The sequence below is a fragment of the Lepidochelys olivacea genome (assembly GCF_965140295.1).
Source record: "Lepidochelys olivacea isolate rLepOli2 genome assembly, chromosome: 4".
NCBI lineage: Eukaryota > Metazoa > Chordata > Testudines > Cheloniidae > Lepidochelys > Lepidochelys olivacea.
In genome coordinates, this window is record NC_140414.1 from 118,799,354 (window position 1) to 118,817,279 (window position 17,926).

The 17,926-nt window shown below is 35.8% G+C and overlaps 1 protein-coding gene across 6 annotated transcripts in view; it reads left to right on the forward strand.

Annotated features, from left to right (window-relative positions):
* Nucleotides 1–17,926, forward strand: part of TAPT1 (transmembrane anterior posterior transformation 1) — a 96,949-nt gene that overhangs the window by 26,175 nt on the left and 52,848 nt on the right. For 2 of the 6 annotated variants that reach the window (XM_084625853.1, XM_084625854.1), the window contains exons 3-5: nt 7,818–7,936; nt 13,666–13,733; nt 14,584–14,607. In XM_084625853.1, the coding sequence (XP_084481979.1) occupies nt 7,818–7,936; nt 13,666–13,733; nt 14,584–14,607 (211 nt within the window). The remainder of the gene's footprint in view (nt 1–7,817; nt 7,937–13,665; nt 13,734–14,583; nt 14,608–17,926) is intronic. The other 4 variants (XM_084625850.1, XM_084625852.1, XM_084625855.1 and 1 more) reach the window with 3 other exon arrangements.

Here is a 17,926-nt window from a genome sequence, read left to right on the forward strand (position 1 = left end):
TGCCAAGTAAAGGACCTATACTTTACTTTGTCTTTCTCTTGCTTTTAGTGTATTAAACATTTTGTTATTGCCTTTAATGTCCCTTGGTGGGTGTAACTCATTTTGTGCCGTAGCTTTTCTGATTTTGTCCCTAAGTGCTTGTGCTAATTTTTCATACTCCTGAGCAATTTGTCCATTTTCCCACTATTTATAGGAGTCCTTTTTGATTTTCAGGTCATTAAAGAGCTACTTACGGAGCCATGTTGGCCTCTTATTATTCTTATCTTTCCTTCGCATCAGAATAGTTTGCAGTCGTGCCTTTAATATTCTTCTTGAGAAACTGCCTGCTCTTCTGGACTCCTTTATGACTCATCATTACCTAGAACTTTCCCTGTTTAACAGTGACTACAGTTCTAACTTGTCCGTCAGTAAGAGAGAGGGAATGAGAGGGAGGCAGGACAAGAAGTTAGAAGGTATTGGGATAAGCCTTACTCTCATTAATGGGTTATGCCTTGAGTGGACCGTGCAGTCATGTGCCTCCAAAGTCCTGGTTCCATGAGCAAAGGAGTGGTGAGAAATCCCCCTTCTCCTTGTGCCTTACCAGCTGTTTCTGCTCTTTCACAATGGTGCTGAAGTAGTCAGCAATGAATCTGCAAAGGATCACACAATCATGACTGGGTTTTTTCAGCTCCTACTGGCATCTTTTCATGAACACCTTGTTCATTAACATAGGAATGAACATGTGCTAGTCCAGGGAGCATTTTAAGATGACCCAAATTGTTGGGAACTGGAGAAGGGGGCGGGGGTGAAGACTGGGTGGATTGGCTAAAATTAGTGTTACCTCAGCTGTGACCAGACTTTGTCCTTTGTTCCTCAGGCTGTGGGGCTTGCGAGGCTATAGAAGTAACACATGTCTACACTTAAAACACTACAGTGATGTAGATAATCCACCTACCCTAGAGGTAGCTGGGTCAACAGAAGAATGTGGAGCAATGTAGTTATGTTGACCTAATTTTCTAGTGTAGACCATGACGAAGTCTGCAGAGAAGAGGAAGTATCTTTGAGCATCCGAAGAAACTGGTTCTGAAGGGAGCAGTCTCCAGAGCTTAGTTGGAAAGGGAGTAGCTGCAATGCAGTTGTCTGTGGGATGGAAGAAAATACTTGCCAACATTTGAAAGCTTAAAAATAGATACATTTGGGGAGAAATATGGATTCACCTCTCAATTTTATTGAAATACCACTGACCAAGGAAACTAGCAAGCAATTTGCAAAAAAAATGAATTGTCCCTTCTAAATGGAGCTACTTACTATATATGAAAATGGGGAGAAGTGAAGGACTATCCCAAAAGATGCCTGTGTGCCCCCCCCCCCAAAAAAAAAAAAAGCATTAGAAAGAATTCAGACAGAAAATAGGGAGAGAGACTGATGGAAAGAAGACAATACCAACACAGGAAGTAGATGACACAAAAATTGAGAGACAGAAATGACCAACTTAAATTTAGGGGAAGGCAGAGAGTGGATTTTTATGAATTACCTGAACGTGTTTCCCCCCCCCCCCGCTTATTCTTAAAGGGGTGAGGAGAAAGGGACAATTCTCTTCCCCCTCTTTATCATTGAGAGGGAAACTAAATATCGGAATGTTCTCGGACCAATAATATGTCTTCAAAATTTGCTGTAAACCATTCATGCTTGCCATTTCCCCCTATATTTTCTTTTAAAATTTTATTTTAGCAAATAGTTAACTTTCGAAAGTCTTGAAAAAAATCATAATGTACACTAACAACTAAAACTAATTTTAAAAATACATACCTTTATGGACGGGGGTGGGTGTGTGGAAATTTAGCAAAATGGATTTGATTTAAATCACTAGTCAGGAAGACTCGATTTAATCATGGATTTCTACATAAAAGTTTATTTTTGTTGGTTGTTATAACCGTAATACATATTCTTCACAACTCAGAGATAGATGTAGGTTTCGTTTTTAGAAGGTGCACGCTATACATTTTTAAAGTGATTTTTTTTAAAAAAAAATTTCAGATTAGTTTTACAGCTATATCAGAAAATGAATGATTGGTTATTTCATTTACCAAAGGGAATTGAAGCAGATATTTATGAAGTCATTGGGAGATGAATTATCTCCAATTCAACAGGTTAATCATTAATATTTGGAGGATTTTCTTGCCATGTATTAGAAGGAGAACGTCACCAGACAGACGTTTAAATTATTTTATTTAACTAAAACAACAATATTATGTATTCTGGATTTTTTTCTTCAACAGCAAACATATAATATTTTCACAAAAAAAGCACATGAAATTAGTTAAACATTCAAGTTTTTTAAAATCAGGGTTGTTTTTGTTAAAATAGTTAAATGAAATATTTAAAAAAAAAACCAAACTAAAATTAAATAGACTAGGTCAGCCAGGTCAACATGAGAAACTTAAAATATTGGCTTCTGCAGCTAACTCAGTCGTCTTCAACTTCATTTTCCTGTTTGTTCATAATCTGGAAAAGAAAAACGAGCTTTCCTGCTTTTTCAGGTCCCAAACGATTTCTCAATTTGGAATGAATTAGTCCAAAGGAAGAAAATATTCTTTCTACACCGGCAGAAGAAGCTATTACTGTTAAAAGTGAGATTATCACTTCAACAGTCTCTGAATCCAAGTGCTTAAGTGACTTCCACCAGTTCACTAGTGTGACTTTCTTTAAAACATCATCAGCAAACATATATTTCTTGAATGGTTCACCCTTAGCTCTGAAGTTTATTATGTTTGGCGTTATGGAGGGATGATTGCTGGATGTCCATGTCCTAGCCAACTCCTCCTCTTCAGCAGTTAAGGTTTAATCCTGGTACCAAGTATTGAGAAAGTGCTTGTCCCATTCGTTTTTTTTAATGCTTGTAATTTAACTGTCATTGCAAATTTCTCTTTTAAAGATCTCACTCAGTTCCTTCCAAATTTCAACAGCATCAGCAGTAAAACAGCTATTTCCCTGCATTTTGTTCAAGGCTACAGAAATAGGCTTCAGGGTACTCTGCATGTGTTCAACATTTCTCTTAGCTGAATGTTGAGAACTTTGGCTGTGACAGTGCCATCTATTTTTTCACGATTTTGTTCACAAACTGTCATGAGATCAGGCCAGTTCTTGACATAGTGCTCAAAACAGTCCACTACGGAGTTCCATCACGTGTCTTGTGGGTGAGTTAGCTTGGTTCCTCCCACTTTTTTCAGAGCAACTGCTGCAAAGGGGTTGTTACAGAAATATTTTGCAATTTCAACATTAGCCTTTATTTCTGGAACACTGAAGTCTTTGGCTAGGAGGTGCATCAAATGAGCACTGCAACTGGATGTTGTTAGGTTGGGGCTCTCTTCTAAATAATTTCTTCTCATCTTGGATATGTTTGCAGCATTGTCTGTGACCAAGCTGTGTGCTAGACATTTGAATTCTTTTTCACAGTTTGTTATAGCTTTTACTGCTACTTTTCGTAAGTATTCTGCTGTGTGTGCATTTCCTGATTGTTTCTGTAAGGAAGACATTCCCTTCTTCTGTTGTCACACAAGCATATACAACAGGATCATTGTGGACATTGCTCCACCCATCAAGAATCAGGTTAACAATTTTACCCTCTAGACTTTTTGCACACTGCTCAATTTCTTTCATACACTTTATCCAGCAGTTTGCCTGAAACATCTGCTCTGTTGGGTGGACTGTATCCTGGTGTTAATGACTGAACCATGTTAATGAAGTGTGGGTTCTCAATCATACGGAATGGAGTGTTTGTTGCATAAACAAACTGGGCAGTTTTTCCATCAACTACCTCTTTTTCTAATCTGCTTCTTATCACAAACTTATCTATGGTTGTTTCTGGATGATGGAGATTTTTTTTCTTTTTGCTACAGGTGATATACTGTGGCTATGTGACATACATGATGTGATTGAAACGCTATCATTGGCAGATAACTCCGAAACTATAGAAAATGATGGTGATCTTGAAGGTCGATAGTCTCTCCCTCCTCCGCCCCCCTTCCCCACACACCTCCTTTTTGGGTCAGGACCCCTACAATTACAATACCATGAAATTTCAGGTTGTAATAGCTGAAATCGTGAAATTTACAATTTTTAAAATCCTATTACTGTGAAATTGACCAAAATGAACCCTGAATTTGGTAGGGCCCTAATTATACCATAAAAACAATTGAAAGGTTTTGATAAGAACTTGATAAGAAAGCTACTGCCTTCTTTGCACTTTAAGAAACTTTAAGAAATATAGCACAAAATAAACAATTTACAGCAATGACTGACGCACGTAACCCTGGATATATTTCTTCAGACAGACTTAAAATTGCAAGTCCACTGCTACATGTTCCACACAAGATAATGAAGGAAAATTTTAAAGAATAATCACTTATATTATTAGATTGGGGAACACACGAAATAGAAATCATGGCTACAAGCACCCATGCAGGGAAAAATGTGTTCCGAGATAATTCTGTTGATTCTATGCCTGAGAACAAAACTGCAGAACGTTATGTTGAGGTTACTGAAGATGCCCTTAAAGAATACAGAGATCAGCATGATCTAAAAAGTCTGCTGTTTGCTCAGGCAAGGGAAATAAAATGGAAAGGGATGAGAACTACTCAGGGCAATCATCAACTTATTGGTATTCAGCACCTTATTTAAATTTTATTGTGAGAAAGAAGTAATCCATTTGAGAGCAAAAGCACACTGGAAATTGAGAAATTCTTCTGTAATCATCATTGTGGCTGGTTGAAAAAAGAGTTGCTGTCCTAATTTCCTTGGGACATTTGGACCTCCTTAGGCACATTGTCTCTACTTTGCATCCAACAGTTGGAATTTACACTAGCAGGGACAGTACTCTTTTTAAACCATAAAATGTCTTTTATACAACATGCTACAGAGGTTCACTGAACATACAAAAACAATTGACAGGTTTAAGAGATCACACGGGCTAACTACTCTTTCAACCAAGATGGAAATCTGGCTTGATCTGATTAGCAGCAAAGAACTGGAACCACATATGGCTAAAATTGAAAAATTACTCAGAAGTTATGGCACAGTTCCATACTGTAGTAAATAAAAGTGGTTCTGAATACAAAGGACATATATTGTGCCTAGAATAGGACAAGGAGGGTGCTGGATTATATTCCTGAGTTACTTCTTCCAGCAAATTAATTTGAATATTCAGATTTCTACTCCAAATCTACCTTTGTGAAGGAGATTGTCAGCATTAAACTGCTGGAAAATTGTGTAAGTCAAATCAAGACAATTGAATTCAGAATGTTGTCAGGGTTTGTTTTGTTTTTTCCTCCACTCCCCACTCCAAGACCTTATGCTTTTGTCCAGTCAGTTCAGCATCTAGTGAGCATGTTCTTAGCACACTCGTGGTTTGATTTGAAAAAATTGTAGTAGGCTGGCTTTTGAAAATAAATTTATAAAGCTGGTAAGTATATTGAGATCTAAGAGCAGATACAAAAGCTGTGGGCCTAACTAGCTGGGAGATTGGAGACTCAGTTATGTTATCTTGTGTAACGTATAGAATTGTAAACTTTTCATTTTGGATTATGTATCTATTTGAAGCATAAATGGGCTTACAAAATGAGTTGCAGAGTATAAATTTGTTTCATTTAATAAAACCTTGATATGTTTGTTTTTAATTTTCCAGTGGGTATTTTCCGTGGGGGTGGGGGAGAAATCACAACGGCCCTGTTCTCCCAATCCCTCTCTGGAAGTTTGTGTTATGTCGTACCTGTGTAACAGAATTTGATTGTATACAGATTCTATCCGGGATAATTTTTTGAAGCTTAATGCTTGTGATACTCTTGCTCTTTCTGAAAATAATTTGTGTTAGAGGTATTTAGTTTCAATGAATAAAAAAATCAACTACGGGGTTTTGTTACTTAGCAACATTCAAGTGTAATTTTAATTTTCATGTTGGTGTGTATTTAATTTAGTAAAGGGTTAAAGCTTACCTGGGAAGGTGCAGTTCTTTCTAAGCAGAGCTTAAAAAAATAGCCTGATGCTTACTAGCCAATGTGAAAATGCATGTGCTGCTACACATCCTGAAATGTAAAGGAAAAAAAGTATTGCTTGTTGTACATTATACAGTGTATCTTTTTCCTAAATTGCCTTCAGTGACTATTTCCTCCTTTCTCTCTTGCAGTACTGTACTTTATCCCAATCTCTCCCACACACATTTTCCCAGCCTCTACACACATGCAAGCACCCACATCTGCTCTCACATAGGGCTTTGGAGCAATTACCAGTGATATAGTATCCAGAGGATATATATAATTTACTAGACTCATTCCAAGAATAATACAAACACTTTCGGGGATTGGGTAGTGTGCCACTGCCCAGGAACAGTCCCTGGCTGAGAAGCCACCCCTAACCTCATCTGTTGAGACACAGAAAGATGTTTGGGATTCCAACCAGTATGCTGTTGTTTGACCTTTCTCTGGGACTGCATATTTCATATGGTCTCTGGTTAATAGATGTCTGAAGATACTACTTAGCCCCCACTGGCTCCTGAAAGGCATAGGAGTTGTCTGTCTCTCTCCTTACCACCCCAGAACCTCTTGACTGCTGAATGATAAGGGTGTATCTGCAATTCTCCGCCTTCGTTAGCCACAGTTTTTGGCTCCTCTTTCCATTGCTTGTCTCTGCTATTGCTTGTAGTTTCTCCATTCAGCAGCCAGGTGATTCTTCTCAATCTCTGTTCACATGGCTCTGGAATAATAGAGTAAATTGATCATACTTGTTACTTTCAGTGGTCATTGTTGTTTCTACATTGGATATGGGATTATATTGATATTTTCCATACAAAAACTAAAGTTTACCTGAGTTAGTCACAGAATTTCCAGGCTGCCTTACTTACAGAATCTACATTTGCTTAGTTACCACAGAGTACCTGTGAACTTGGCTGTAAGAAGAAGAAGAAAAAAAACTGTTTCCAGCCTTAAGTATCTTGTGTGCTAACTTCCCCCAGTTTAAAGTTTTTGTTACCTTTAATTTAAAAGATTAACTTCCTAAATAAGTTCTCTCCCATAAGATTGGACAAGAAAAGTGGGTGATACCCCTCAAAGAAAATTAACATTAGCCCTGGCCTGATATGGTAGAACAATATTTTAAACACTGATCTTTTGTCTAGTTTTATCTAGTCATGATGGGAAATAGATATTTGTGAAAGACAAACACATTAAAAAGAACATCTGTAAAGTAGCCATCCTTTGTATTTTAAAACCTACAAATCATACACATTGTAAGGAGAGTGATCGCTTCAGATAAGCTATTACCAGCAGGAGAGTGGGGTGGGGGGAGGTATATTTTCATGCTTTGTGTGTATAAAAAGATCTTCTACACTTTCCACAGTATTCATCCGATGAAGTGAGGTGTAGCTCACGAAAGCTTATGCTCAAATAAATTGGTTAGTCTCTAAGGTGCCACAAGTATTCCTTTTCTTTTTGCGAATACAGACTAACACGGCTGTTACTCTGAAACTTCAACTGTGTAACCTAAGTAGAAGTCAGAGCTAGTGATCTGCAGCTTCATCCAAGGGCAGTTCACCTGTTGAATAAAAATTGAGACCGGTGAGCTGCGGAAGCCTGCAAAGCTTCTGCTATTTGGACCTCATGGAGCAGAATATTTGCTGAACAGATTTCCAAGTTTACCACATGTTGCGTCCTACAGTTCACTGGCATAACTGGGAGTTTACTATTTTATATTTTTGTTGACTGACTGAGGTCTTATATGTGACATTATTACAATATAGACAGTTGTGTAAAAGGAATGACATGTTTGTCTTTGTTTTTATAATCTAGTTGATGTTTTTTGGAATCTTTTTGTGCCTGGATGCTTTTCTCTATGTGTTCACCCTGCTTCCTTTGCGAGTTTTTCTGGCATTGTTCCAGTTCATCACTCTGCCTTGCTATGGCTTACGGTAAGTTTTTGTTTTGTTTAAAAAAAAATATTACCATCTTTAAATATTTTAACTACATGGTTAACTTTTTGTAATTAGCTTATTTAATTTTATGGCCCTTTGGGCTCAGACTCGTATTGATAATGGATTCCAGTGTTGTGAATAGAAGGTCTCACTTAAACCTACCAAAACAGGAAAAAAAGTCAAATTAGTCTTAACACTCATCACTAACTCACCCCTTTGGTTGGCCCACATGTTGCCCATAACATCATGCAGACATGTTTTTTTAAAGGGTTGAATTAAATAGCTACATATTTTTTAAGTGTTGAATTAAATAGCACTTTTAATTCAGTGGTTGTTGATGGGCACCTTGACGCATTGTGGCTTTGTGTTGAAATAAACACTTAGGAGAAAATTATTTTGCTGTGAAATCAAAGGTAACCCTTTTCTTATATAAAAAGCATGATTTTGCTTCAATAAGGAAGTAAATGCTGGGTGGAGAGGGCACCTTACTTCAACAACCAAGGGTACGCATACCCCTGGGGCTATGTAGAGATCTTCCAGGGGGTACATCAACTCATCTAGAGATTGGCATAGTTTTACAACAGGCTACATAAAAAGCACTAGCCAAGTCATTACAAACTAAAATTTCATCCAGACGCTTGTTTCTGTCTTGCTCTATATACTTTACACTGAAATATAAGTACAATATTTATATTCCATTTGATTTATTTTTTGATTATATGGTAAAAATGAGAAAGTAAACAATTTTTCAGTAATATTGTGCTGTGATACTTTTGTATTTTTGTCTGATTTTTGTAAGCAAGTCTTTTTTAAGTTAGGTGTAACTTGGGGGTATGCAAGGCAAATTAGACTTCTGAAAGTCGTACAGTAGTCTAGAAAGGTTGAGAGCCACTGCTTTACTAAAATTATTTAGGGAACCTGACTGATTTGGGGGATTGGTAATGAGTATAGAGACTTTCACTCCTAGATCAATAGTTCTGATTGTTAATGCATAAAAGTTATTACCAGCTGATAGAATCCCCCCTCCCCGCCAGGGCTGAGAGAACAAAGATTGAATGGATGCAGGCCTGTCCAGAGAAAAGTGAGGACTTGATATATCATGCTTATTAGGGCCCCTCCCTCTCCTTTTTCACTTTGTTTACACAGAAGTTATTGCCGTTTTGGGGTGCCCCCTGATCTCGGGGCCCTGGTACAGTTGTCACCCATTCTGCTCCCCCCGCCAACCCTGAATAGATGCATAGATTAAATTTAGTTTAATCCTGAAAAGAGGGTATCTCCATTTAGACGTTATGCAAACCCTTGAGTGTATTACATTTGAGAGATTGCAGTACTGGTGCCTATGCAGTAATATTTATTTGAATTAATAGAATATTGTGTGGCTGCCGTCTGCACTTTCATAAGCACTACGTTGTCCTAATAATAAAAAGTCAGCTTGCATTTGTATTATATAGACAATGTTTTGTGGGTTTGAAATGTTTTATTTTAGAATATATCTTTTTAACAGAGGGAAAGCTAGTGTGATTACATGAAAAAGACCACCATAGCTTTTAAAAAGAAAAGGAGTACTTGTGGCACCTTAGAGACTAACCAATTTATTTGAGCATGAGCTTTCGTGAGCTACAGCTCACTTCATCGGATGCATACCGTGGAAACTGCAGCAGACTTTATATATACACAGAGAATATGAAACAATACCTCCTCCCACCTCACTGTCCTGCTGGTAATAGCTTTGTAGGGAGAATGGTCACTTTGGATGAGCTATTACCAGCAGGATAGTGAGTTTGTGTGTGTGTGTGGTTTTTGGGAGGGGGGTGAGGGGGTGAGAGAACCTGGATTTGTGCAGGAAATGGCCCAACTTGATTATCATGCACATTGTGTAAAGAGTTGTCACTTTGGATGGGCTATCACCAGCAGGAGAGTGAATTTGTGTGGGGGGGGTGGAGGGTGAGAAAACCTGGATTTGTGCTGGAAATGGCCCAACCTGATGATCACTTTAGATAAGCTATTACCAGCAGGACAGTGGGGTGGGAGGAGGTATTGTTTCATATTCTCTGTGTATATATAAAGTCTGCTGCAGTTTCCACGGCATGCATCCGATGAAGTGAGCTGTAGCTCACGAAAGCTCATGCTCAAATAAATTGGTTAGTCTCTAAGGTGCCACAAGTACTCCTTTTCTTTTTGCGAATACAGACTAACACGGCTGTTACTCTGAAACCTTTCATAGCTTTTAAAGTGTCTTCCTGTTTTGTGTTGTGAAATTTGTGTGCGCAAATTTGGTTAGTGTTTAAAACTATTAAAAATGGACACTAGATGGCAGCCTTCAGTGTATTTTATCTTGCTGTTTCATGAGATTAATCTGGGAGTTTTTCATAATGCAAAACAAAGATTTTCTTACCATGTACATCTGTAGTATAGCACAGTACCACAGTTCATCAATTTTAACTTGTTTCTTCATCACCAATTAAACAACATCCATACAGAGTCTTACAAGAGGAGACGTAATCACCAAAATATTAAAATACAGTTCAACTCTAAAACTGTCATTTAAAAATGGCATTGTGGGGATTTATTCTCTCGATTACTTCCTTTCTTTTTACACAGTTTACAAGTAAAATGTTTTCTTTTCCTTGATGCCAGCCTTGCAGAGCTAGTCTGGGATCAGGAAAAGAAGCCTCTTCTACTGTGCATAATAATCTGTAATAAATATATATAGACTAAACATTGTTTTTTAGATGTACCTTGGCAACCCCATTGTCTTCAGTCAGGTTTTACAGGTGTGGCCAAGAGCCAGTAATTTAACAATTTGGTCCACTAGTTGAACTTTTTTTTAATGTTTGAGCCAAAATCCAACTCATTCTACTATTTTGGCTATACAGGGCTAAAAGAAGTAAGTAGTAGTAAAAACCTTTCATTGGTAATATCAACAGCTATGATTTTCAGTAAACCTAAGGAGCAGATCTTTTCAGTGAGTACGTTCAGTTTTGTTCAATCACTTTTCAAAACAACTTCACTCAAAACACACCTTTGCAAATACATTTAGCGAGGTAGACTCTTCATTAGAGTAGATTATCATACATTGTCTAATTCATGGATGTTTTAAATGTGATGACTTCATATAATGTTCACACTTAATTCATGTTTACAATACACTGTAATTTTGTTTAGCATGACATGATGATGCTGTTCCTAGGCATTCTGAGTTCTCAATTTTACTTTTGTTATTTAATAACCACTGATTTGATTTGGTATAGCAAAAAATAAAATTTGGGCTTTGATTCCCAAAATTATCAGTATACACTTATTTATAGCTAAATACCATGTCAGTAGGTAAAGCATATCTATAATTACTGAAGTTATTGACAAAGCAAATCGCTGATTAACTTTCTCTTCCTCACACAGTTCAAGTAGGTGTTCTGCCCTTTGGTTGGAAAGATTTGACTAGTTCTTCCTTATAGCTGTAACCTGTAACATCATATTCCATTCTGTATAGTAAATAAAAGTGCTCCTCCCTTCACTTGGACTTTTTTCTCTAGATCTCATTAGGGAAGTTGATCAGTGTTCAGTCTCCCTTCTCCTTTTGCTCTTCATTTATTCTATTTCCTTGTAACTTTACTGTTCTTTATAAAATAGGGATTGTATTTCCCTTCCTTTTTTCTTGGAAAAACTTAAAGCTTTTCCTTTTATGTCAGGCTAATCTGTATTCGTGGTAACATGTATGGTGCTTAAGTGCAAAGAGGGAACTGTACATAAGAAACATGTGTATATTTTAATATCCCCATGAAACAAATTAGCTGAAACGTTGAACAAGGAGATTCCCATATCTGGGATAAATTTCCTGTCGCCATTCTACTTGAGCATTGTCAGGTTTTGACATACCTACTTTACAGGTTAGAGAATATAAGCTCTTCAACAATTTGACCACTAAGTTATTCTAGGTCACTTTCTTTGGTCTAGCTTTAAATCTGTTGTGCAAATTCTGGTTCATTATATTTGTTAGAACAACATTAATTTTAACATAGATAGCTATATCTTCACAGATGCTCAAAATTACTGAAGCTAGAGCTTATCTACAGTATATTCGTAGTTGGAGCAATTCAAGAGTCTGTCACTAAGTGTAAACTGCCTGTCATTCTTGCTCAGCAAAACTGGCAGGACTTTGGTGCTGTTTCCCTTGGGACTGAGTGATAGTGTGTATTTTTGTAGTTTGGCAGGCCTAATTTCCTTAGGTCTGTATTCCAAACATAGAGTGGGTGTCTCTAAAGATTTGACAGATAGTTTAGGAAGTTAAGTAGAATTAGTAAGGCAATCTTACAAAACTCTTAACTCAGATAATTCCAGTGACTGATGTCTTCCTCCAAGGAAGATAAAATTCTCCTAAATTCAGTAAATCTTTTTTTTGCTATTCTTACTGTTAACTAAATTCTGGATACTAACCAAGATATTCTTCAGCCACTCAATCATGCTGTGCTGGAACACCAATTCTAATGTAAAGGATTTCCAAAAATTTGTTGGAATAAATCTCTTAAGATACTTCTCAAGAGTGGATTCTTAAACTGTACTTCTGAGAAAAGTACGAGATGTTTCCTTGACAATTGAGCCAGATCTGATTAGTTCAGACAACAGATTTCCTAAGCATCTTAATCTTTTGCTTGTAGAATTTTATAAGGATATTGATCATTTATTTTCAGCCTAGCATAGCTAAAGGCCCATGAAGAAATGATAGGAAGATCTTTGTTCATAATAATATTGGTACAGAGAGTCATAGGATGAAGTCTTAAAATTGCACATTATCCAAGACAGTTTCTTAGATATTAGGACTAAAGAGGATCCTATAATTCTATAATTAAGCCATAGAATGAATAAAGACTAGGTTAAATTACATCTTTGTTCTTTCCTGAAAGTGAGATTTTTCTATAATCTCAGACTTTTTTTTTTAAAGCAGCATTCTAGAAAATACTGAACTAGATTATAAATTTTCTCATATGGGAAGAAATGTCAGTATCTAAGTATTAAATCCTTGGAGTGTTTCCCTAAAATGTTCAAACTTGTTCTGTGATGTGGAATTCAACAGATCTATCTTTTAAATATACTTGGTATACAGGGTATGTTATTGCTCTGCTCATTTCTTCCTAAAAGGAATAAGTAGAACTAGGTCCAATTATAATTAATTTAGCTCCCTTCTAGGCCTAATTGTAGTGGCTATAACTATAAAATTCCCCATTATCCATTTTGGGCTTCAGTCCTTTCAGTAGGAAATAAACAAATGTTACTGCTTTACTTCAAAGAAAGAACTATAGCAGAGAGAACAGTCTAGAAAAATCAAACATACTTTTCCTCTATGGATCTTGTTTCTTTGTCATATTGTCAGACCTTTTTAAAAAAGTAAATTGGAGTTTCCATTACATACCGACTTAGTCCCCAGCTTTTTGTTTTGTTTTTGGGAAGGTGTTTTTTGTGCTAAGAACTAGTTCCAGCCCTTGTACTCGCATAGATTCTTCACTGTCTGATGAAATCACTGAGAAGGCAAATGTGTGTCTTCTTCCATCAGGATATATTCTAATTTATTCCTTCTAAACAAAAATCCAAAACCCTGTCCATGTGCATTCTGTGTATGCTACGTTAGAAAAGCTTATCAGTGTCAGGGCAGACGTCCATCTTTCCTTTCCATAACTACGTAGTGTAGCGACATTACAACCTTCTCTCTTTCTTTCTCTCTTGTAAATCAGACTGAAGGGAAGAGCACTTTCACTTCCTTTATAGGATGGAATGTGGTGTCACAGGGAACTTCACCATGGTGAGTAAATCCTGATTTTCCTTTTATGCTATCAGCAAAATTCACATCTACTTGTAGTCAGTAGACTGACTGATCACAATATATAAATGGACAACATAGGTAGATTATTAATTAACTTTCCTGGGTAAAAAGTCTGGCACTTATTATACGTTGCTCACGGACATATGGCTCTTTATAGGAAAGCATAAAGGCTAACCCTTGCTATTAGAAATAGACTTGTATAAGTCACATAAGACTCGCATAATAGTCTTATGTGACTTTTCTTGGCTATGGAAATATGGTTTGATATTAAAAATCAGTTGGTTTTAAAAATTGTGTAGGTAGTGTATGTGTACCACTTCAGCCAACGTATAAAAATTCTTAACATCATAGCCCCTGCTCTGTTTTCATTAATTATCTAGCATAGTACATAGTCTGTTTTTACTTTGTATTGTAAATACATTGTATTCCAAATGCATCTCTGCACCATCATACTTATGTTTTTTGCTTGTACTTCATTTTTTAAGCAAATTTTTAAATTAAAACGACAGGAGATTTGTAAAAACTGTAACCCAGTTAACTGAGTGAAATTACTTTGTATCTCTGGGTGACCACAAGACCAACTTCAGTCTCTGGATTTCTGAAAATATATCTGCATTTCACCAGGTGTAAAAAACTGAGCTAATTGTTTTGTTTTTCAGAAAGAAAGTTATAGATATATTTGCAAAATAAAATAGATACTTAAAATTGTGCTAAGTTCTTCATTTGCTGACTTTTAATATTATTGCTGCTTGTTATTTTAAAAGGAAATTAAGTGAATTTTTTTTATTGTTCTCACATGAAGTCTTATTTTGCATTTATTCTGTGACAGCTCTCATCAGGGCCTAAGAGTCAGGTTGGTTTTATGTTATGTTCTTAGCATGGTCTCGTGCTGTGTTTGCATGTAGTTTTTGTGGTGTTTGAAAAGTGAAGTGCCATTTAATATTGACAAACTTAGCCCCATATTGTCCTATATTTCAAATGGAGGTGTATGAGCAATACCTTAATATTAGAAACCAGTTGAGGAGAACTGCACGCGCACATGCAGACACACACACACCTTTTCCAAAGCAAAAACTGACACTGATTTCAGTCTATATGCAGGCATGCTTATCGCAAACTCATTTTGGTTTTGTTTTCCCTGACATTTTAATTAGTAAAGATATTTTTATGAAAAATAAAAGCATTGTTTTTTAAGCAGTAGCCTGCTCGTTCCTGTTTATGCCTCATTTAAAGTCATAATCCTCTAATTCAATAATATAATTATGATGCTGCAAGTGAAGGATTAAGACTTCAGTTGAGGAAAAATATAAATATATAAATATATAGCTAAAGGTTTAACAATTCAGTTTTCATGTAAATATCAGTAATAGTTATAAAAAAGGAGAAACGAAAACCGATTTAAATCTATTAGCAATAGTTGTGTTTAAATCGAATGTTCTTTGACTTTAAAGAGAGATGTGGTCAATACAGTGAGGCTCAAAATTTAGAAGTGATTTATTTTTAAACGTACAATGCTTAATATTTAATGGAAAAGTTGTAATGAATATTTTTTTAAAATTCAAATGAAAAGATTTTTGTTTGGACTGAAAAATTCACTTAGTTTTGCAACTGAAACTTGAAGTGTTTTTAGTGCATAAACCAGACAGTACAACTAACTAGCCTGTTGCATTATGTAAGTTCAGTGAAATGCAATAAGTACTCTATATAATTAAGTAAATTAATTTTTATAACAAAATCTGGCTCAATCTAAGATAGTATTAATAATGTGTTCATTAATAACTTGATATGTTTTTAAAGGATTTCAATCATAACTATCTTACATTTTTGTATAATCTGTAGTGTGTATTACTGTGTATTTATTTGTATTACAATAGCGCTATGAACTCTGTTTTGCTAGGTGCTATACAAACACAGAACAAAAAGTCAGTCCCTGCCCCAAGGGGCTTAGCATCTAAGTATAGAACAAGAGACAGCAGTTGAATATCAACAGACAGGGAGTACAAGTAAACAACAAGACATTTATTGATTAGCATGAAAGACTGTGGTTGCTGCATACTAGCAGCCTTACCTACGGCAGCTGTGATGTGAGGACAGCAGGAATAACAATAACAAGGTTGTCTAACACTTCCCATTATAACAGCCTGTCTTCAATTGCTTATAACTTTGTCAATTTTTAACTGCTTAGGTTGAAATATTCCATGCTTAGTGTCTGCCTCAGATTGTTTTGTTTCTGAAAGTTTGAGCAAAAACAGTTCAATAACAGGGCTAGTGAAAAATAAATAGTTTTGCTAGTATTTATTAAAAAGAGTCTGAGTCTTTTGGAATGGCTCTAGTGCCTCAGAACTTTGGAACAGTAATTCAAAATTTGGCAGGGGATCAGCTGGTAGGCTGAACAGAGAATAAATTGGGTGCTACTTTTTACGCTCTTTCACATATGCAACAGCGTGATAAAATTATAAACAGTAATGGCATTAAAAGGCAACAAATTTTAAAATTGATAATCAGTTGTTGCATAGTTCAGAACTCGCTGCCAAAGAATATTGAACCAAAAGATAGACTTAGTCTTATATAAATGTAATCTTTTTTGAATCTATTACACTTAAATTAGTTAAGAATTTTAAAAAGGTAATAAATTTTCTGGAATAAAAACCAATCATTTACTGCCTAGTATTGGAAAGAAACGTCTCTTTTGGGCATATTCCTGAATATTTTTCCATCATGAGGATTTATCCTCTGAAGCATTAATCAGTATTTGAGACAACAAGATGTTGGACTAGATGGACAGTTTGACTGGATCAAATGTGGCTGCCTGTGTGTGTGTTATCTTTTTGTATAGTCATACATTTTGAATTTATAATCTAAAAAATTTAGAAAAGTACCTAGATGTTGCAATTTAACACAATACAAGGTAAATATAACGTGATATTAGAATTAGAGAGAGAAGATGGATAATTTTTGTGCTTCTGTTCTTTTTGTTTTGCAATCAGTTGCCACTTCTGCTGTGTAAGAGCAGCTAGGCCAAGGATATTTTATCCAGATGGCCCTTTACTTACAAACAAACCGTACATAAGAAATTTGCTGTCTCTTGTGAGCTGATGCTTAAACCACAACAATAAAAACCCCTCATGTTTGTTCTTAGGTGTCTTTGTTGCCTTTTTGTTTTTAGTTTGGCTTTTGTTTTTTGTGGTGGGCCCATAGAAGAAATGCTATCACTGCTTCTCCTTGGGATAAATTTGGTAAAAATCAGTAGCCTGGCTTCTCTTCAAAAAATTGGCAGCACTGAGTAAAATTGTGAATAAGTTTATTATATCATTATATTATGGAATCCTTTATATGTGGGATAAAGATTACAGGTTTTGGATGCCAAACTCTCATCAGCTTTATACATTTAATTGACTTAGTTATTCTGGATACCAGTAAACCAGGGTTTTATTGTGGTTCATTTTACTCATGCTCTACCAATTGTTAAATAACTTCAATGGTACAGCTGTTAGAACAAAGAAGGGTTTGGCAAGGACAGATGGCAATGCAGTATGAGCCTGAAACTATTTTTCTTCTCCTAGAATAATGTACAATACAAATACTGTAAAAACAAATATTCTCTGCAGTTGAAATACTCCTGAAATGTGAGCATTTGTAATTTTTTTCTTCATAATGATATTTGTGTGTTTCTGATCTTTTGCACAAGTTTAGACACTTGGGCTTTGTTTCTCCCAAACAATAGATGGAGACAGAACTCCTTCCTACTGTTTGAGATGCACGTAAGACATTTGTTTAGAATAGCATGGGTATAAAACTTGCACATGGTTAAGTCATTGATTTATGATTGTTTCAAAAATGGAATTTAAAAAAAAGTCTTCTGAAGCAAAGAAATTTTCCCCTATTTGTTCCTTTTCATTGGTCAAACATTGTTCTTTTTCTATAGTTTTGCATTATATTGCAATAGTCAGGGATGTTTAAGGGGCTGGCAGCAGCTACTCATGTAGGTCTTAAACTGGCTTTTCTTATGTCAGAAATATAATAATTTTTAAAAGTAGATAATTTTTCCCCATTAGTTCATATTTAAAGCAAAATAAATTTGAGGTTAAAATAACCTTTTTTACATTCTTGACAACTGGAAAGATCTATTTAATTGATGTGACATTAACATCACAATAACCCTTCCTAGCCTT